At 35.1% G+C, this 22631-nt stretch overlaps 1 protein-coding gene across 1 annotated transcript in view; it reads right to left on the bottom strand.

Annotated features, from left to right (window-relative positions):
- CNTN5 (contactin 5) overlaps positions 1-22631 on the bottom strand; it is a 1373625-nt gene that overhangs the window by 85972 nt on the left and 1265022 nt on the right. The window contains exon 18 of the mRNA XM_051820359.2: positions 6458-6616. Within this exon, the coding sequence (XP_051676319.1) occupies positions 6458-6616 (159 nt within the window). The remainder of the gene's footprint in view (positions 1-6457; positions 6617-22631) is intronic.

The raw sequence follows: 22631 nt of genomic DNA, 5'->3' as shown, positions 1-22631 counted from the left end.
TAAAACTCCCATCTCTGTCTTATCTGAGTACATATTAGTCTCCATTTCTGATTTCTTCTTATTTTCCAGAAGGAATATAGTTCTACTCCTTCCCTTTTTCTTAAACTGTAGTGATCTTGTGTAGTCTCATGGCTTTAAACACCCTCTAGATTTTGATGATCACAATACTTTCAGCCATGAACCTTCCCTAGACTCCAAACTCTTATGTCCAGTGGCCTGCTAGGTCTTTCTTTCTGAATAAGTTCGTGCATTATTCTTATTCCAGAAGTTATAGTTGTTGTTTTACAGATATGGTAGTACCTTCCTGGAATCCTTTACCCTGTTGCCTCTAATTCATAAGTAAATGATGGTATCTACAACTTCAAAATACCAGGGGCCTCAAAAACTTCATAAAATGTGTATCATAAAAAAATCCATGCATGCCTTTCAAAAAATTTTACACCAAAGTAAATTTATACTTTAATTCATTTTTCCAAAAACCTTCTGAAGTGCCCTCATATGTTAATTTTTCCTGTTCCTTTTGCAACACAATTTCTTCAAAGAGTTGTCTCTGTTAATTTTTCTCCCATTCTTTCTTGAATCCATTCCTGTCAGATGTTGATGCCTAACACACCACTAAAACTGTTACTGTGAAGGTCACCAACGACCTTTGTGTGCTAAAATCTGATTAATTCTCAGTCATCATTTTATTCGATGTCTCAACATTTGACACAGTGTTTTACTCTTTCTTCCTTCATGGACTTTATTCCTCCGTCTTCTGGAGCATCACATTCTTCTTCTTCTCCTTTTACCTTGCTGATTGCTTCCCTTCTTTTTTGGCTGATTTCCCTTCACAGCTTACTGTTGTCGTGGTCCAGGACACGATTTTCATACTCCCCTCTGATTTGTACTTATTGTCTTCAGGTTGCCACACAGTTTTATGGTTTTAAATACAATTTACATGTTGATAATTCCTACTCTATAACTTCATTAGCCTCCTATATACAAATGTCTACTTGAAATCCACATTTGGATGTCCGTTAGATCTATCAAACTTAATATGTCTGAAGATGAGCTTCTTATCCCACTTCCTCCCCAGTCTGTTCTAGTCATACATGTCCTTCATGCCAGTTAAGAGTAACTCTGTGTCAGTATACAGTAACCTACCATGAGTTGGTAAGGCCAAATATTTTTTACTTATCTTTGCATTATTTTTCACTTACTTTGTTTTCATTCACAATGTCAGGCAATATTGTGGGTTCTATCTGCAAAATATTATCAAATTCTGACCATTTTTATGACCTCTACTTTTATAGCTCTTAGGCATCAACACCTTTCAATGACAATAATTTCCAGACTGTTTAGTGACTCTCCACCTGTCCCTCCCAGAGTGTATTTCCAATACAGCTTGAATGGATATGTTGAGAGATGACTTAGAACATCAGTCTCTAGTGTCCATTATTCTCAGGATGAAATCCCAAGTCCTTTAAGACTTTGGTCCTGCCAATGTCGCTCCAAACTCATCTTCTACCATTGTCCTCTAAAGTCATTCCACCCAGTGCCTCTCTGGTCTTCTAGTGCTCCTGAATGTAACACTTCAGATACTTTTGCATGGTTGCTCCTTTTACCTGGCCACTTCCTCCTACATATTGTTGTTGCTAAACTACATTTCCTTCAAAGTTCACTCAAACGTGTCTGCTTACTCTAAGTCAAATCGCAACCTGCCTATTTATGTGCAGAATTATATCCTGAAATGCATATGTTGAAATTCTAATCTCTAAAATGGCTATATTTAGATGGGGCCTGTAGTTAAGTAATTTAGGTTGAACAAAGTCATTGGATAGACATCAGATATTAGTGTCTTCGTAACAAGAGACACTAGAGTGATCTCTCTCACCATCCTCTAAGAAGGCAGTTGTCTCCCTAAAAATAGAGTACTTGCAAGGAAACAAATCCACTAGCACCTTGATCCTGTAATTTCCAACCTCCAGACTATATGCAAATAAACATCAGTTGTTTAACTCACCCAGCTGATGATATTTTGCTATGACAACCCAAACTAACATATAGCCCCTGCCACATTACTTTTGAGCCCTGGACTCTACATGATGACTCCTTCCCCAGCAACACACATCAACTTGTAAGATACTAAACAATTATTTTTTCCTGTTCACTATTTGTACATATACATTAGAATAAGATCTTCACAAGGGCATGGTTATTATTTTCATCAGTGTGTATCAAGTGCCTAGACTACTATCTGGTAGATGATTAATGATTTTTTTGTTGAAAGAATGAAAATATGGTTCAATTTTCCTGTTTTGATCAGTATTGCTGAAGTTAATTGTTGTTTGTTGATGTAATTATTGCAGGCTTTCTTTTGCTTACAAGAGGCTGGGAAGGGATTAAAGAGGCCTGGGGAAATCTTGATAAATGGGAAAAAAGTTATAGCTGGATAGGAAGAAGAAGTTCTGGATTCTGTTGCACAGGAAGGTAACTATAGAAAATGTACTACATTTTTCTATTTTAAAAAAGAATAAAGGATTTTGAGTATTTTCTTCATAAAGAATGTTAACTGTATAAGGAGATATATTTACCTGGTTGGAAACTGCACAGTGTATAAAGCTATCTAAACACCACGTTGTACCCCTAAATATGTAGAACTTTTATATGTTGAAAATTTTTAAATAAAAATTAAAAATGCATATTTATGTTAAAAACAAATGCATATAATTAATCTTCTTACAAGGCTACACATATTTACTTGGTCATAGTTATAGGTTGTAAAGATTCCTTCCTCAAGCTCACATCATCTCCAACATCCTTAATTAGGACTTCTATTTAAAGTAAAAAAAGGCACATTTGGGAATTCTAAATTCATTGTTTATTTTTTAAACTTTTTATTAATCTAAAGAAAACAGATTTAATGAATTTCTTGGATATAACCAGGAAAATAATCATAATTTCCTCTCTTCCTTCCTCATTCCTACCTCCTTCCTTTTTTTCCCTTTAAATTTCATTGTTTCTTATAAGGACCATAAAATAATTGCAAAAGCGTGAATTAAAGATATTATTTAATATGAAATAACATGTAATAGAAAATTAGAAACTTTTAAAAATGAAATTGATCATTTTATTTGAAATGAAGTATTATTTAGATTAATGGAGGGTTTTTTTTTTCCAAAGCAAGTATTTTTTAAACATTTGCAGGCATCACTCTCACTCTTTGAACAATTTTTTTTTCTAGAATATGGGGGAAATTTTGTTTTAAGGAAAATAGCAACCAGAGTGGAAGCCCTCATATTGACTCAGGGAAAGAATTTTACTTAAACGTTTGCCCTACTAAATCCTATCCAATAATTTAATTAATAAAACACTAAATAAACCTGTTCAATTGATACATTTAATTAATTGATCAGTCTGAGGAAACACACCTACAGAGAGAAGACATATCCAATGTTATAGGAACATTTAAGAAACTTAGTGAAGTAAACAAAGACCAATCAGTTTTATGATTATAGGTGACTTGATATTCCTAAGTAGATGTAGTAAAAAAAACTCAATCACCAAATGCTATCCAATACTACGATGAAGAAAGTCAAGAATATAAATCAATAGCAAATTATTTGAATAGAAAAGGGGTCTATAAGAAAAAAATAATTTAGTTGTTATGGATCTTTAAGAAGTATATTATTATGCTGGCACCGTTGCTCAATAGGCTAATCCTCTGCCTTGCGGCGCCGCCACACCAGGTTCTAGTCCTGGTCGGCGCGCCGGATTCTGTCGCAGTAGCCCCTCTTCCAGGCCAGCTCTCTGCTGTGGACAGGGAGTGCAGTGGAGGATGGCCCAAGTGCTTGGGCCCTGCACCCCATGGGAGACCAGGATAAGTACCTGGCTCCTACCATCGGATCAGCGTGGTGCGCCGGTCGCAGCACGCTGGCCGTGGCGGCCATTGGAGGGTGAACCAACGGCAAAAGGATGACCTTTCTCTCTGTCTCTCTCTCTCACTGTCCACTCTGCCAGTCAAAAAAAAAATTATATTATTCCCATTCCCATTTGAATCTCATTTGCAAGAAGCAGTATTCATCAATTAATTATAAAGTGTTCCCAGCTAGAAGGCCCTTGTGCAGCTCTTTAGACCAGTTGTTAAAAACTAGAACTCTCTGTGATTTATATTCATTTTGGTGTATATAGGAATTTTAAGCTGCACCTAATACAGGGCTTGGGAAAAGGAGTAAGTTGAAGGGACATTTTCTGAAGTCCCAGAATGATGAAGGCTGCACAAAATTGATCAGTATAGAAATCTATTTCTGAAAAAAAAAACCATACATTTTATAAATGTAGCACAATGTTAGGGCTTTTAAATGAAGTATTTGCTGAACTGAATTTAAAATTTTTAAAAAACTCTTAACTAAAAAATGTTTCTAACTTTCATATCATATTAGAAAGATAGATGCAGCTTTATAGTTCAGACTTCTAAACAAATAAGCAAAATCATTTAATTCAAACACCTAAGCCTTCTATAAACACATACACACATCTGTACATATACATATGTGTCTATAATATATATAAACAAAAGGTAGAAACAGGTGAACACAGAAAGCAAACCAAAGGCTGGAATCAGAATAAATGTAATTAGGGCACATGGAAACAGATGATGGAAGATACCATGTCCTGGTGTGTCCTGGGCATGGGATGAGTAAAGTTACATACAAGGCTCTTCAGACCACTCATGGAAAAATAGAAAAGTTTATTTTGGTATAAATTTTTTAAAATCCATGCATGATTTTTAAAAATCATATGCAGTCTCCATGAACTTTTAAAACACACTCTGTATGTATGAATTTCAAAATTTTTTGCACCCAAATAAATTAGTCTTTTCAATCCATTTTCCATGAACTTTTTATATTTCGCTTGAATATGCGTATGACAACATATCTGCAAGGAAACCTGCCAAAGAAGTAAGTTGTATGGGTACCCTGGCAAGAGCAATCAGCCTGTCAGCAGGAGCAGGTGTAGGTGCTGCATAACCCTTGATCTGAACGTGACACCGCTTTCTGGCTGCAGAGCCTAAGGTTTGTGCTCTCACATTAAGGATAAGATGAAAGTATTGGTGGATGTTAGCTATAAGAATTGTTGAGTAGGGTGGCTTGTGTGGTTTGAATTTGTGCCTTTCTGTATTTTCTAAATCCTGATATTTCCCCAACTTCCGGGTTCTGCAAAGGTATCACAGGGTTATAATGGAGCCAAGAAAGAGGCTAATATCTACAACTGCATACATTTCAAAATAAATATGTACACATGCATATAATGATATAGTGCAGTCTAAGTTAATGCAGGGGTCTAAATATCAAGAAAATCTGAACTGTATTATGTATGAGATAAATATATTTGCTCTCCTCACATTTGTATACTTTTATACAAAAATAAGTTTCTGTTCAAATTTTATTGACCTGAGCAATAAAATGGACCACTCCACTCCTACAATATTTTGGTTAAGTTTTACGGTTGCTGCACACAAATGTCTTACTGATTTGTACATTTCATTTCTAAACTGGTGAATCAATTTTAAAAATAAATTGAAAGCACAAATTTAAAATCGACTCTTCTGAAGATTTTATTTTCTAGGCTTATTGTACACTTCAAATAAGTGTCTAATAATTATGTAGGGAGTTGGATTTTATATATTTCTTCTGGACAGCCATATGTGGAAAGAGGTAACTTCAGTTATAACTTGAAGTGAAAACTATTAGGATAAAATTTTTATTTTTATGTTTTTTAACTTTTTATTTCAGAATATGTTTAAGTTTACAGAACAAAAATTGTGAAGTAGTATAAACAATTTCAATATATAACACACTCCTATTCCCCTATTATTAACAACTCATAATATATTTGCCACAATTAATAAGCTCCCTTGTCTTCCTCCTTGTTATTATCCAAACTCCTCCTATCATTTTAGAAGCAGGTAAAAATGATACTCTTTTAAACAATGAAACTTTATATTAGATTTTCTTTTTCTAAAGAAAGCAGTTGTGTTTTACTCTAGAAAGTAGTAGTTAGCACAAGAAATTGGAGTACTGGAGCAGTTCTAGATCCTGGTGGTCTTGGTGGCTCCTTGAATATGTATAAGAACACTTGATAACTATGTCTATGTAAGTTGTCATCACTTGGAGAAGCTTTGGGACAGGTCAGCAAGAACTCTCCACTACTTCGCAAAATTTTGCACTTTTTTGTGAATCTAAAGTTAATTAAAACAGAAAAGGAACCAACATGATTTGGTCCTTTTTGGAAATATAAAAGAGAGGAAATATTCTCCAATTCATATCAAGAAACAAACAGTGGTCAACACTGTAATAGCAGACTGCTTCTAGAATTCCAAAAATATCCTGTTGTGATGTAAGCGACTTTGAGTAGAGCCGATGAGATAGTAAGCTGCTCTGGTCATATCTGATGTCGCCGTAGCATCTCTCACCTGTTTTCACTGTTTGCCAGCCCAGGGAGAATGGGCTGCGAGCCTGGAGGTTGTAGGAGGTGACGGGGCTGTGGTTGTCAGCTGCTGGGCTCCAGGAGAGTGTGGCCGTGCTTTCGGTGATTTCCTCCACAATCACCACCCCTGGGGGACCAGGGGGACCTATAGGAAAGGCAATGGTAAAGTTCAGTACAACTCGTTATGAGGAACGATGAGAAATTGTATTTCCAATGGGGATCCCATCAAACTATGTAATCATCTTAATGAAATATGTATTTAGTAATGAATATTGACATCAAAAAGTTATGGGATACAAGTTGCTTTCTAAGATTTCTTGAGGGGGTACTTAATTATAGACTTGATATTATTCTGAGGCTTTATGCCTGGAGGCAACTACCAATTAGCATTGTGTTTTATAGGAAAGGAAAAAATAATTAGAAGCAGACAGAAGAAGACGAATGTCAATATCAGCTACAGCTGTTGAAATCAATTGCAGCTTACAGAGGCAGCAACAGAAAATGATAGGCAGTGCTATGAGGAAAAAAGTGATCCTATTAATAAAACACACTACAGGTGGAGGGAGCTAATCTTCATGTTTATAGAACCTGCAATGTACAGACACTACTGTGTTCTATCAGGTAGCCGAGACTCTAACAAGACAGGAATGAAAGACACTACAGAAATAACATGATAGACAGTAAGGACATTTACTAGAAGAGAAGCCCATAGGTAGATTTCTGGGGGTGGGGTACAGAGGAGACTGTGATTCCTTTTTTCTGTAGGGATGGAGACGTGGTGAATGAGTTGATGAATTCTATTTTGATGATGAAAGAGTGGAATAGAATAGTGATGCTGACTTTACATGCACATGATCTGCATCTTCAGGAAACAATCATGCTCCAATTTGAGGAGGAATGTGCTATTGCATTATTCTTAAGAATAGGGATTTCTAATGGCATTTTTAGAACATGCACAACTGTTTCAATAGCTTATACTAATTTTAATAATAATTTATAATTTTAGTGGCTAAAATGCACCATCAGGTTTTCTATTGACATTCTTCTTTTCCATAGTGTAGACAATTTAAGTTGTAAGAATGCATTTATATTGAATGAAAAAACTTCCACCATTAAGTATTTTCTTTGGAATCTTTATTTTTAATTGTTTGAAAGGCAGATGGAGACACAGCAATCTTCTGTCAACTGTTTCACTCCCCCAGATGCCTGCAACAGCTGGGGCTGGGCCATGCTGAAGTAGCCTGGTCCCACACGTGTGTGGTAGGAATCCAAGTACTTGAGACATCACTGTGCACATTAGGAGGCAACATAAGCAGGAAGCTGATGTCAGAAGTGGAGCCAGGAATCCAACTCTGGCACTGTGATAAGGGTTGCAGACTCCCAAGTAGCTTCTTAACCAGTGTTTCACATGTCTGCCTCTTTAAGTATTTTATTATATTCTGAAAATTTTAAAAATATGTTCTGCATTTGTCTTTATGTGGCAGGTGGTTCTCTGCACTTGGTGATTAGGAGGTGTAAGGAGTAAGAGCTGACGCAGACTGTGAGGAGTTGAGAGATGATTAGGTGCCAAAGAGAGGGAACAGTTCATGAAGACCTCTGAACAGAGAATAGCAACAAGGAAAGAACTGTGAGATGGAGAAAAAGTTTAAAACCCTCGCTGGGGAAACACTACTGTTAGGAAATGAGGAATGAACCAGACTGAGAACCAGCAGCGATGGCAGAGGCCAACAATTGAAAAGAAAGGGACCATTTCATTGGGAAGTGACAGAAAGCTGTGGTTGTAGGAAAAGTGGGAAAGGGCGGTCTTGAGAAGGGGTAGGTTTTCCCTACGTGAAATGATGGAAGCAGGAGCTAACAAAGCAAAGAAAGCTTTTTAGTGGTAGGGGGAGCAGTTGAAAGAGGTTGTTTTGGGAGACCGTCATTTTCCCTGTTGAGGTGAGTCATTTACTAGTTGAGGGTGATTCGATGAGAATGAGATCTGAGGCGAGAGGTTAATAGGAAGGATGGGAAACTGGCACACGGCCAAGGTGGCAGGATGCATAGCAGAGAGAATATTAAGTTTGGAATAGCATTGGTGTTCAAGTTTGGTTGGAGGCTACTAACTCAGCAAGATTGGGAGAGCCATGGCCAAGATCGGGAAGAAGTTGGTAGAGCCCATTCAGTTAGGAGTTTTCAAGCATGAAATGGGTAACATGGGGTTAAGCTGCAGAGTCATGGGAAGCCAGAGGTGTGCTGTCAAACTGGAATAAAAGATAGCAATGTTGATGCCCTTATAATAGTGGCTAAGGATGCGGCGAGGAAAATGAGACCCAGATGCTGAAGAAGGTGGCTAACAAGTTTTTTACACTGGTGACAGCAGTGTTGGTGATTATCTGTAATAGTGATGGTATGATAGTGATGAGAATACTAAAAATAATGATAGTACTAGTAGCTAGCATATTCTCACTGCACTGTACTGGGTTACACCACTGTAACCACTGTTTTGAAAGGTGATTTTGTTCATTTATTTCCATGTCATTGTGGTTGGGGCATAAGGGGAACTTGAAGAGATTATTTAGTTAATAAGTAGTAAATACGTTAGTCAAAACCCATCCTATATCTTAGGCATTACACTAGGCACTGGGTTTCAGTGGGTATCCATTCATGAGGAGAAGTTAGAAGTTGTTTCCCTCAGTCACTCTGCTAGTGAATGGCAAAGCTCAGAGTTTAATACAGATCTGAGTGTAAACTCCTTTGTGTAGAAGGAAGGAAGCAAGAAGTACAGAGTCTTGCACCTTTCACTGTTTATCCGGGGAATACCTTCCTTTGATGAAAGCATACAGTGCTACGCAAGGGCACATTCGAAGAAAGTGTTAAAGACTTTGTAGCAGCCCATGTCTAAGATGGTCACCCTCACATCCTTCCTTCCTGTACCTGAAACTCATTCTCTCATAGAGAGGTGGGGCTACTGTCTTCAACTTTTTGAGTCTGAGCTGGCCTATGGCTGTCTCACTGGATAGATAGTGGAAGGAATGACACACATGACTTTTGAGACAAGGTCATAAGAAGTTTTGCAGTTTCACCAAGGTCTTCTGGAATGCTTCGTATGGGAAAAGCCACGTGTCAAGTAAAAGGGCTGATTACACTGAGACCAGCATTCTATAAGGAAGTCCAAACTGGGCATTTAGTGGGACCCATGAAGAGAGACGGACAACCAACTTTCCCCAACTAGTCTAGGCATTTCAGATCCCCCATCAGATACGTGAGGGAAGAAGCATATCCGGCTTCAATCACCATCTGCCTGCGTCTGCATGAGTAATCCCAACCTAGAACTTCCTGGTCACACTTGTCAGTTGCCAAACCATGCAAGAAAATAATAGATGGATGTTTTTAAGCTCCTCAGTTTGGGGGCTGCAATAGCTAATTGGAATAGCTGTCAAAATACTTTGTTTTTGAAAGTTCATTGACATATACAGAGGATTCTCAAATGCTCTGTAAAAATACCTGAAATTAATGTGTTCAAATAGCAATGATTGCCAAGAAATTCATTTAAGTTCTTTTGTAGTGTCCCATTTATTCTGTCTCATTTTATCCATTCTGTCTACTCAACCTTTTAGAAAGCATTTATCAACAACTGCCTATGAGCAAGGTCCCGTGGGAGGCACTGCAGTAAACACATAATTAATCTAAGTAATGTAATTTGGTTTTCTGAGTATTAATTATCTTAAATAAAATTATATTTCTTTAATAATAGCTAATTGTTACTGCAAATAGTTTTAAAAACTTTAACCTTGAAAATTACTGAAATTTGCAACATCAGTAAATCTCCATGTGCTCTTCTTTAGGTGTGTGTCTGCCAAAATACAGCCCTTAGCAAAATAATCAGTGACAAGGACATATATTTATGTAACCAAGGTACTGATTGTGACTATGAAATTATTTATAATTAAAAACAACAATAATCAACAATTTTCCAACAATTATGTAATATATGTTATGCATTATTATGACACAGTATTAGACAGCCTAATATTGAAGACTATTTAATGACATGGGAAATGTTCAGAATCTGAATGAATGAAGTTGAATGTAAAGTTGTACATAAATATTGTATATAGTAATACTAACTTGCCAAGGAAAAGACTGGAAAGAAATGCACTAAATTGTTGCTTGTTAGTGAGGATATTGGTGATTTAAAATGTATTCTTAGTACTGTTTGAATTTTCCAAATTGGTAAAAGCATTTGTTACTTCCACAATTATTTTAAAGCCCCATATGTTGATATGTGTTATCCTAAGTATGTACTATTTAGCTATGCCCTGAACAAATGTTTTTAAAATATAATAATAATGATGATAATAATAATAATATTAAAGAAAAATAAGGAAGTGTGAAGAAAGGAAGAAGAGTTAAATTTGAGTTTACAATGTTGCATAATAACAAGTTAAAGAATGTTTTAAAATATAGACAAAGATTCTATATAGGCCCCCTTTTAAATCAAAATTAAATAAAAATACATTTCAATTCTCTTTTTACTTAAGAATAAAATGGCAATAGTAATTAAAAAGTAGTTACATGAATGAAGAAAATAAGCCTTTCATGTAATTTGATATTAAGGCTTCTTAGAAAGAATTATACCCTATGAAAAAGGGTCTTTTGTAAATCTGGAAGATTTCTTACAAAAATTGTTGTGAAGCTATTCTGAAATATATTCTTTAATTTCAGAGAAATTAAACATAAAAAAATTAATCATAATAAAAGCAAAAAAGCAAATTTACTGCTATTATATTAGTATTGGCTCATTAGTGCTCTATAGGAAAAATATTTTCAGACATTAAATGTTGGCTGCAATTAACTTCTATGTATATAGATGTGAATTGGATTCACATGTTAATAGGGTTAATACCTTTGATTTTAAGTCATGTTAACAGTAGAACTATTTTTTCTACCTTCTGTCTCTTTGTTAACAGATTCTAAAAGTTTTTCTAAAAGTCGTTGGCAACTAATTAGCACAAGCCATCTTTGAAAATAGATTAATAAGAGAGAACTGTCTGAGTGATGACAAATGTGTGGCAGTAGCTAGTGCCTGGGTGTTATACAGCTGCCACTCATTTAGTAGAAATCTCGTTAGATTGATGCTTAGCAGTAATGACTCAGTGTCAGATGGGCAGTCATCTGGAGGTTCCACCCCTCTCCCCTCAAGCACAATGCTATTATATAAAATCACTAAAATAAGTATTTTATTTGAAAATAGACAACTAGGAAAGTGGACACAGTGTGTTCTTTCATTCATGTTGAGAATGATGAGCAAATAACCAACCACAGAGCCCTGAGCAGAAGCCTTGTTTTCATGGATTCAGCCCATCCTCAGTCAGGACCCCCTGCCAACCTAGGGCTCAGGGATGCTGATAACATCATGTTCAGTTAGAAAATGTTCTTCTCTTGAGCCAGTGACTTTTATAACTAGAAAATGAATAAAATATATATTAGCATATGTTTTTACAGTTCATGGAAAATGGAATTAAAAGAGGATGTCAGTTTTCCATGAACTTTTTGAAGTTCCGTAGAATCACATTGTAACTTCCCAACTGGTATTATTGTTATACTGACATGGAACAAGGGACTTAATCTTCATGTAGTAGTTAATCAATGTGTTAGAGTCTTGGAATTTTTAAATGAACTGATATCTTCTATTTCAATTATATTATTTTCCAGATAAGTCGAAAATTCCTCCTCCTCCTCCTAAAAAAAACAAAAACAAAAACAAAAACAAAAAAAAAACAAAAGAAATCTTCTTGCTTGTGAGGAGGGATAAAAGTTGAAAGAAAGAAACTTTAATCTTGACAAACACTCAGATTAGTCAAATTGTGACAAATCAGTGTGGTACCTACCAGCAGGTTGTGTGTTGACTTCCTGTGAAATGGTTGCCTACTCTTGTTTACCACTAGTAGACAACTGCAGGCTTTTCAGATTTTGTGTATCTGTTCCCCCATTCATGAAGAATACTGAGGAGCATTTTACTAATGCAGACTGATTATCTGTGTCAAGTGCCTTTTATGGCTCTTTTACACCTAGATAATGTCACATTCTCTGCCTGATTCCAAAACTTACTCATTTAACAAATACCATGATTGTTGTGTGTTGTTTTATATTATAAATCAACTCAGTTTGTTTTCAAGTGAACAATCTGATATGAAATATGCTATGGTGCCATAAATCAGTTGTCTTTTTAAGACTACAAATATGGCCTGAGGGAAGACATCCTTTACTTCTGAATTTATGCGTGAATAAACGGTAGTAAAACAAGCAGGCTGCCATGGCAGTCATTCAGGGAAGTCAAGTCCTAACCATGTCCATGAAGAGGAGGACTGACTGTCCTCTGGAAGATTATATTAATGTACACAAATAAATGTAATATCCCAGGCCACAGTGAAAAGTTTTTATTTTTGTCATATAGTTTACCCACCCATAATCCAGTACAAAAAACCACTTTCTGCAGACTCTTTGGAAAGGACAAAATGTTTCAATAACAAATAATACATATTCAATAATGTAGCTAGATTTTGTGTAGCACATTGCACATTAATATTTCATAATTATTCATAACTTGTTGCTGAAGTTTTTACCTTAGGAAAGAAATATGAAAAATTATGGTATATCCTTATTTAGGAAGTGCAGTGTTATTGATAGTATATTTATTTTTGTATGAGAAAGTATCTCCCAATACTCTTGACAGACATGTTTCCCCATCAGCTCTTGCCACACTAGGCTCGCAGAATCCAACTTCCAGTGATAGTTCATCATTCCTTTTCCTTCTGTGGATACTTCCTTGCCATAGCTATGTCCCTCATAATACTTAGAGATTTTCTTAGATCTAATTATATTTAGTAGCCCAATTTGAAGTGACCCTTTCCAATTGTTTCCAATCCCATGGTAGTCAAGGATGGAAATGACAAATAAACAGTTCTGGTTTTTTATTCAAAAGTGATTTTATTTTCAATTGATTTAGTGAAACTCAATATTATATGAAGTCATCTATCATTTGCCTATTGTCTATCCATCTAGATTATCATTTAAATAATCTGATACCCTTAACACAGAATTCTTGCCTTTCCTCACTTTGCCTATTTAATACTTGTTTGGGCTTCAAGTTTTGAATTTTTACTCAGGCTTCACTTCTTTCTTGAAGACAACCCTGAGTACTTTGCCTAGGTAAAATCATTGTTTTATACACATAGTGCTGTGTACCTGTACTGCAAATCACAGTTGAAACTTCCTATTTGTGTTGCTATTAATAGTGGCTGTTTGCTTTGGATTTTAGGTACAATAGGATTGGAACTGTGCCTGTAAGTTTTTTACCGTTATATTCCCAGTACTTGGTGCACTGCTTAGAACATAACATGTTGCCATTTACGTTTGTAATAAATGACCAAATAAATAATTTTGTCAACTTAATGGGTTAGTACAATTTAGCACTTAATTTTTGTACTTGTTATCACTTTTGACCAATTAAAATACAAAAAATTAATTTTTTTAAAATCATAGGGCTATTTTGAAAGGAGACTGTAAATATATTTTAAAAATGGGATTCTCATTATATTGCATTCTCCTCTTTGATAAATGCCACTGATTATATATTCATCTGCATATAGTATATTTCTAAATTAAAACAATGGGTTTTGAATATTTTTTATACTTTGATAAGCACTGAAATTACTGCATGTCTGTTAAAAAGAATGTAGAATTCTGGAGCAGTATCCAGGTGTTACTGACTTTCAGTTACCATGAGTGCAGCACCAGAATCTGTATTTTGTACAAGATAAATAGAAAATTTTTATGCATCCTATATATCAGTGAGAATTACCTAAAGAAAAGATTTGGGCAAGGAATATGTTTATTTCAATGCAGACTTCCAGGTAAAAGCTTTGGGGCCTCAAGCAGGTTTCTGAACCTCATTATAAAAAGGATGATAATATTAATCTTATCATTATAGTAGGGATTATTTAGGACACTGTGTAAAAAAGAAGCTTTGTAAATTGTAAACGTCCATGTTACTGACTGAACCTCTCAGTAGTCTATAAATGTAAAAATATCTCTTAATCTTACAATGCTGCATGTTATTCTCCAATATAATTAAGAATCCATGTACTACATTTTATTTTATAAAAGAAAATGAGGGTAGAGATGAAGCTGATTCGGAAAAACATTTGCTATCAAGAGTAGATTCAATAATCCCCATCCTCTAGGGAGCTTATAATGTAACACAGAAAGATAATGCTTCCATGATAATGACTTAATGCCCCTAATCAGTATAAGGCATTGTGCTAAATGTTATGTAATCTTTGATCTTTATATGAAACTTTGTATTGACAACCTTTTTCCACAAATGGAGAATTAATTCTAGTGAAGTTCAGGTAACTCGTCCAAGGTAATGTCATATAGCATTCCAAATGCGGGTGTGGAGTTTGACTCTAATATATTTCCGTTTATCTTAATTTTAACTGCATGCTATTCATTGTTTTGTAGACCTCTTCACATAATTCAACAGACAGAACCTGTAGATTTTAATAGATTAAAACCCATTGTTTGCAAAAGCAAATAACTTTTTATTGATTGAGAATGGTCTTAGAGGTAGAAAATGCATACTGGAGATGCAGTGGACTTTGTGTTTGACTCCCTAATATTCACCTGACTTGTTTCAGTGTTGTAGAGGAAGTTTAATTCCCTCCAGTTTTCCCCATTGTATTGGTGGTGCTGATTAACATACATCAATCTTGGCAATCTCATCTGCCTTTAATAGCAATTGGTTAAGGAAGTTAGATTTAAGCCAATCAGATCATGATAATCTTCTTATGCTAGGTTAGGAGTATGCAGGTGATATAAACTGCTATAATCATGTGAAGAAATGGATGTTTGTACCATGGTTGGAAAAGATACTAGTTCTTTCCTTTCTATGAGCAATAAAGCATTTATCTCTGTTATTGTTACCAATCAGCCTGTGATTACAGTGGGAATCACCATTTGTGTAATGCTCACATTGTAGATGATAGAGTGGAGAAATAAAATCAATTTGAGACCTTGAGGAAAAGTTGAGACATTGGATTGATCAATTTAAAAATCACCCTTAACTCCCTGTCATGAAGGAGAATGTGTTTCCTTATTGCTTAAGCAAATTTGCGTTAGTCTTTACATGTACCTGCAAGCATCCTAGGATATAAAGAGTAACTGAAAACTCCCATGGTTGATGAAAAATTAAAACTGCAATAATACCTTATCTTTATTAAGACTGATTATATTAGCATAAATAACCTGAAAAAGGAATCTGTAACCATACCTAATTATTGCAATAAATCCCTTGGAATTGAAAAATGACAAATCAATTGGGAAAACTGACAGACTAGCTGGACAAGTGGAAACATCCAACCAAGTAGGTAAACACAGAATGCAAATAAATTATTAAAATGACTTAAGTTCTGCCTATAGGATAATGGAATTATTACTTTGGGATAGAGACTTGGGACTTTTTCAAATTGGTGCCAGTTATAATAAATATATTCCTATGACCAACGAAGTTCAACCAAGTTTTGGAAATCAAAGACATAACTTCAAAGAAAAATCAAAAAGTCTGTGTCATAGTGTCCCACTCATAAAAAGAAAAGGGAAACAGAAAAGGCCTAAAAGAGTTGGAGAAACTACCAAATGAGGTCAAAAAGCTAAACTTGATGGCTATGAAGCAGAATGTCTGAGTAGAGAGCATGCAGGCCCTACTACTTTCTACCAGTGTCACAAATTCACTACTTATCTCAGACACAATGTTTGTCAGATATTAAGACTGGAGGGATAGCTTTTCAATGAAGATTCCAAGAAAATAGTTGTTCTTGGATGGTAACTAAAGATGGACAAGGTGACTTTTATCGGTGGCAAAAATAAGTAAAACAATGACAAGCAACTAGAGAAATCAAGACATTTTGGAGAGAAAACAGATTCCTTAAGATTGATCATGGTAGCAGGAATCTATAAAGAAAAGCAATCTGAGGAAAGACCTGAAACTTAAGGCAGTGAGTTTGGATTGCATTTGTAGGCATTGAAGAATCTGATGTTTTTGAGCGGAGTTACAGTGATATATTACATTTTAGAGAGGAAAAATAAAGAATCAGAATAAAACATTCCAAAAATTTCATACTTCAGTGAATTAGAATATTGGTAGAATAGAGGGGATTCTGGAGGAGGATTTCAGAAGACTTTTCTTTTTTTGCTATTTATGTAATTAATGTCAATGGAAGTTAATTCTCCTGGTACTATGACAGAGGTGGGGAGAGACTAGTGGAGCCTGAACAGAATTGAAAAGATAAAAGCTTTGGCATAGGTTAAGATGCTGTTTGAGACACTACATCCCATATCAAAGTTTAAGATAGAATTCTGCTCTCACTTCCAGCTTCCTGACAATGCAGACCTTGAGTCAGCAGTCAGCAGGTGACAGCTCAGATAGTTGAATCTCTACCACCCATGTGGCAGGTGCACACTGAAGTGAAAAGCATGATCTAATGGGGGCTGAGTCAAAACTTTTCCATTAGATTCTTGAAGAATCGTGTTCCCGCATGACTGGAAACAGAGGTGATTAAGCTTAAAAGTTGGCATGAGAGGTATGAAGGAGTTCAGGGATTTCACGTAGAACTTAAATCAGGAGAAGTTGATGATCATACAAATTGAACGTAGTCCATGTGAAAGGGAATGACTAAAAACTGGGAGGCACATATTGCAGAAGATTACAAGAAGCTATTGCCAGAGGTTTCATGTCCCAAGTTTGAGTTCTATACTCATTTATGCATAGCAGGGCCATAAATTAGAGCCCCTATAGCTGCAAATCGGACAGGCTAGGAAGGTAAGGTGCTGTGCTTTCAGTGAGCATATCAACTGACTGGGTGTATGCAAATTCCATTCACGCCAATAAAATCTAAGTGAGCCCAATGCCTTTTCCTTAGTTTTCTGATATAATTTCTTTCCCATATACTACATGAAGTCAGAATTCAGAATCTTGATATTTCCATTTAGCTTTTAATATTTACATCAGTATTACTGGTGTGTATGTTGTGTGTGTATGCAGACATACACTACAAAGAATGGCATGATATGGGAGGTGGATGGAGTTGTTACAAAATTCTGATGCCTGTAGTGATGGTAGAACCAAGAGTGAAAGAAAATTCCTAACAATTTCTTTCCACCTCCACTATCCACAAATATTTCATCCATCTATTTCACTGTATCTGTCTCTTTGCTTTATCAATATGTTATAAGATATAACCATTGAATATTAAATGCCTATAATGATTATTTAATTGCTGTTGCATAATCTCTCAGTTCTTCCACAATTTTCTGACTTTTAAAATTTCTGAGTCTCCTTAGGGAAAAAGAGTACATATTTATTCATAGATACACTTAGTAGTTTGTTCAAAATACTGAGAATACATTTACTCTGTTCTGGACTCTGGGGATAAGGCAATAAACAAGATAATGAAGGTTCCTTCCCATCTGACACTTATATTCTAGGGAGAAGTCAATAGAAAATTAAATACTTTCCAATAGTAATAATGCAATGAAGGAGCTAAAATAAGAAGGTTGTGTAGGTGAGAGGTGAGTGACATTAGATATGGAATTGAAATGCAAATGACAAAGAGACCTCCAGCCACATAAATATTAAGGAAAGAGTTTTCCAGAGTGCATCAATGGCAAAAAAAAAATAATAATGGTTAAGAAGTATGGAATTTTTTCAGAATCCAAACAAATTCTGGTTAAAATCCCAAATATTGACACCATGCCTTCCTCACACTAATGTCCTCACATTGACACACATGTATTTAGGGTCACTAGTATCATATTTTAACTAACTGAGCAAATCATATCAATCTTATAAAATTGGAATTTGATGTCATTTATCCTAAGTCTACTGTTTGAATATGTGTTTGTTGTTGAAATATTGAATTCTGACTCCTTCAAGTTATCAGAGGGTGTGTGATTGGCTCAAACTAGTAAGCTATTGGCTAAAATGACTTGGATCATCTTCGGCTGAAGCATTTCATTGCCAGTGGGAGACTTTCCGAAACACTATGTTTAAATGTTTATTTAAAGCATTTTTTGTGATCTTTCTTATAAGAATACCAATACTTCCTGGTCAGTTATCACAAAATGTCAGGTGAAGGATAAATTAATCAACAATTCCAGATGGTGAAGTAGGCATAAATATTTAATATAGGTTTACACGAGTGGAGGTTGTACAAACTTTATATGTTCCAGTATAAAAGTTATACTGTCCATCCATCGAAGGTGATCTTTCTGAAATGGAAAATAAATATTTGAGGGTCTGTTTTACAAATGGGCAAGCATAATTAAAAATACTCAACTTATTTAAAACCTCAAGCTAGATGCTAACCTGAGATTCATTTATTAAGCTGGTATAGCATAAATTCTAAGAATAGACAAGTTAAAGAAATTTTGTTGGAAAACACCATATGGAGTATTAAATATGCCAGGTACCATATTTCTCTAAAACTTCTTATAAATCCAACATTAGGTTTATTGTGCATGGCTCATTATAAATCTGTGATGCAGAATAAGATCAAGAAATTAATGTCTGCCTATATGGTCTTTTACATTTGTTCTGTCTCACCACTTATGAATAAGTTAAATATATCCCTATGACTTATTTTCACAAATACAATATGGCATAAATTTGGAATTATTTTCAGTGAGAGAGTGGGAAGACAAATTTGTAAAATCATTCTCTTTTAGATGCACCTTGGTAATACTGTGGACTAAACTTTAGGGTATTTTCTTTAATATTTTTTCTTAAGTATAAATTTTCACTTGTTCTCACTTATTTAGATTTTCTTTCATGATTTCTCTGGAAACCAATATGTTCTACAAAATACCTAGACTTTGAACATATTTTATAGTCATGGAAATAGGCAGACATTGACACACATGTATTCAGAGTCATATTTTAACTGAGCAAATTGAAAGCCTACTCAGTACTGAACAAAGAATGAGTACTATTACCTAATTGCTTAACTTCTCCGACAATGCCTGAGATATGATGGAGAAAGAACTGTCTACTAGTTTCTTGATTACTGCTGGCTCATGTTACAAAGATCTTTGCTATACAGCTTTGGGAAGAACATTTGCCATTATGCAAGGTACCATTAGAGAGCCTCACAGACTGAAAGATGACTTCTGTCATGTAGTGACAGTGAGCTGGGTACAATCCTGATGCCACCCTCTAACTCATTTAGAGAAATGGAGACAGTGGCCTCTTTCAGAAACACTTAAGTAGAGCAGTCCTGGTGGTTTGATAATTTGTAACAGATGTTTCATGTAACTGATGGGTTACAGGGAGGGAGTCAGTAATGATGACTATCTTGTTCAGTGAGATATGATCGATGTTGCTTATTAGCTTGACTTAACATTCTGTTAGCTGAAGTTTCAAGACAAATATGTGAGCTTTGATTTACTGATACATACAGATCAGGTGATTAAATGCTTTTGCAATAGTGATTTTTAAATGAAATTCAGTAATAATACTTGTATTTCTTTGGTTAGCATGAAAAAAATTATGATATGAACCAGTAACTTTTCAAACAAAACATGATTCAAATAGACCAGCTTTATCCCGTAGTTTTCTGTGATTAATGAACTCTTCACTTAGAATGCTGACAAACAAGGGTTTGGGCACTTTGTATAGATGATGAACTCAGGTGGTTTGTAAAGAAATGTCCTTTGAGATTTTTGTATTTTTGACCTATATTGTCTTAACAGTTAAGGTATACTTCTTGAAAGTCATTCACATTATTTGTTTCCTTTTTAACCTAAGTATTTTATGTGGCTGTTCTATTTCTCAATTACTTCCAAATCTTTTAGTGTCCTTGGTGGTGTTCAGAAAGGCCTTCAACTCTATCTTTATTCATTGTTTTGTTGTGCAGCAATCTGAAGTTATGGCAGGGTCCTTTGTAAACATTCTTAGAATGACACATTTTGAAAATGTTGAATATTGAATTTTAACTCAATTTTATAATATGTATTTGGTACTTACTGATAAACTGATAATTATTAGATACGCAGATACTGATGAGTATTACTGATAGGAAGGCAATGCTTGTGAATTTATGACCTCTATAGTATAGTCTGGTCTATACATCTAATCATGAATGAAATATAATTGAGATATTTCACTTTTATTTTCTTGGTCTTATATGTGATTTTGTGTAACTGTACTTGAAGCAATTCAGTGTTTTTCATATATGGTGTTCCCTTGCACCCTAAGATAGTCATTGCTATCAGAGAGGCATGCCATCACAATGGAGTCCCCAATGATATAAACATATATTAATGTGCACAATCCACTTCAGGAAATTGATGTAAGTTTTCATTGGCTCAGTTAACTGAATATACTAAGATGATCCTGATGGTGCTTCATAGTTTATCCCAATGACAGTAAACTGGCAGAGCACATTGTCATGACAAACTTATCAACAGACCACTTAAAGTAAGGAAGGAGAAGCAGTCAAAATCGTTAGGGTATATTATCAAATAGTAATTGAACAAGATGGATAAAATGATCAGAATATTATTTCATGTTTCAGGCAATGAATAGTGACTGAGAATCATCTCTTGGATACATGTAGACCATGTTCTTCCTTCCCACACATTCTATAAAGAACGGTGTGTTGGCTCCATAATCTTAAAGATAAGTAAAATGGAAATCTACTCTTGAGTTAAGAATATCAATGATATCTATAATTTTCTGCAAAGCATTCTGCCATCAAAATCTCCTATTTGAGCTAGGAAATTCAATGTTATTAACCCCACTCCCCTTTGTTAAAATGAGGAGACTAAACCCAAAAGACATGGAATGATTTGCTCATGGTATAGTTATCTAGCTGGTGCCAGAGTGAGAGAAAATTACAGCCTGGATAGCTTTTCAATGCCACACTATATTAGTTTGGTAAACATATTACTTTCGCAAGCATTTTAAACAGCTTGATTTATTTTTAAATTGGGTTATAGAGATTCAGCTAACATTTACTGAGTAGCAGCTGTGAACCAGGTTCAGTACTAGATGAGTGCTCTGGTAGCCAAAAGACTTTTTTTTTTTTTCAAATGCAGCACAAACATACCAGTTTCTCCACTAGCTTTTGTTCATGAATTGTGCATTTTCTTAATGTGATTTATCATCTGAGATACCTTTCCATACCTCATGCCTATCTAGCTTGAACTTTATACAGTTTCTTTTCAATTTTAATGAATTATTTTTTATTCTAAAGCTAGGAAATATTTTTGCTCTGCCCCATCTTCAATTTTTAGATAACCAAAAAGATTGATAGGTTTCCTAAATATGATAAATCATTCAAATAGAGACCCATGTACTCATGACTGCTAACTTCATGTTTCGTATAGTGTGCATTTTATCTTACCATACTTAGCAATAATGTCTGCACATTTTAATTTTGAAACAAATGAAAACAGGTGTTAGTTTGAAAGATTTTTACCAGGGGTAATACACATTTTTTTTCTTGGCAGTAACAGGTATCATCTGGTGTTGAGCTGTTTTTTTCCCTACTCTTTCACCTCACTTGCTCTAACTCATTAGGGAGCTAATTGTCTTTGTAATTCCAAATTAAAGAGTACTGAGTGAAACAGAGACATTACCTTTGCCACGTGTTTGGGAGGACAAAATTTAATCTGCGGTGAAAGTCAGGAAAAGTTTCTTCCAACCGTTGCTACTTCTGTCAGCTTGATCTGCATGGAGTGTGTGTTGTTCAGTGAAGAATCATTCAGACACTAGACTCCGTGGTATAGGGTGTCACACAAAACCAAGAAAACAATTAAGAAACTAGTCTCTTAAAATACAGGCTGAAATAGAACAAAAGCGGAATGGAAACTAAAGTGAACTCACCAAGTCTTTCATCTCTGGAGATGTGACTACCGTTGGTTGATATTCAGCAGAACTTGTACCTGGATAGTGGGTTCTTGTTGATCATGTGTGGATTACTGAAAATTGTCCATACGATAAGGATATACAGTATAGTACTGTATATTCAAGCTTCACTTAGAGAATATTGTTACTCAATAGTCAAGTAAATGCTAAAACAATCTAGATGACAGTCAAAGGAAACAGAATGTATTAAGGA

This window comes from Oryctolagus cuniculus, chromosome 1, assembly GCF_964237555.1.
Source record: "Oryctolagus cuniculus chromosome 1, mOryCun1.1, whole genome shotgun sequence".
Classification (NCBI taxonomy): Eukaryota; Metazoa; Chordata; class Mammalia; order Lagomorpha; family Leporidae; genus Oryctolagus; species Oryctolagus cuniculus.
Note: the sequence above shows the minus strand (reverse complement) of the source record. Positions and strands in the feature narration are given on the sequence as shown.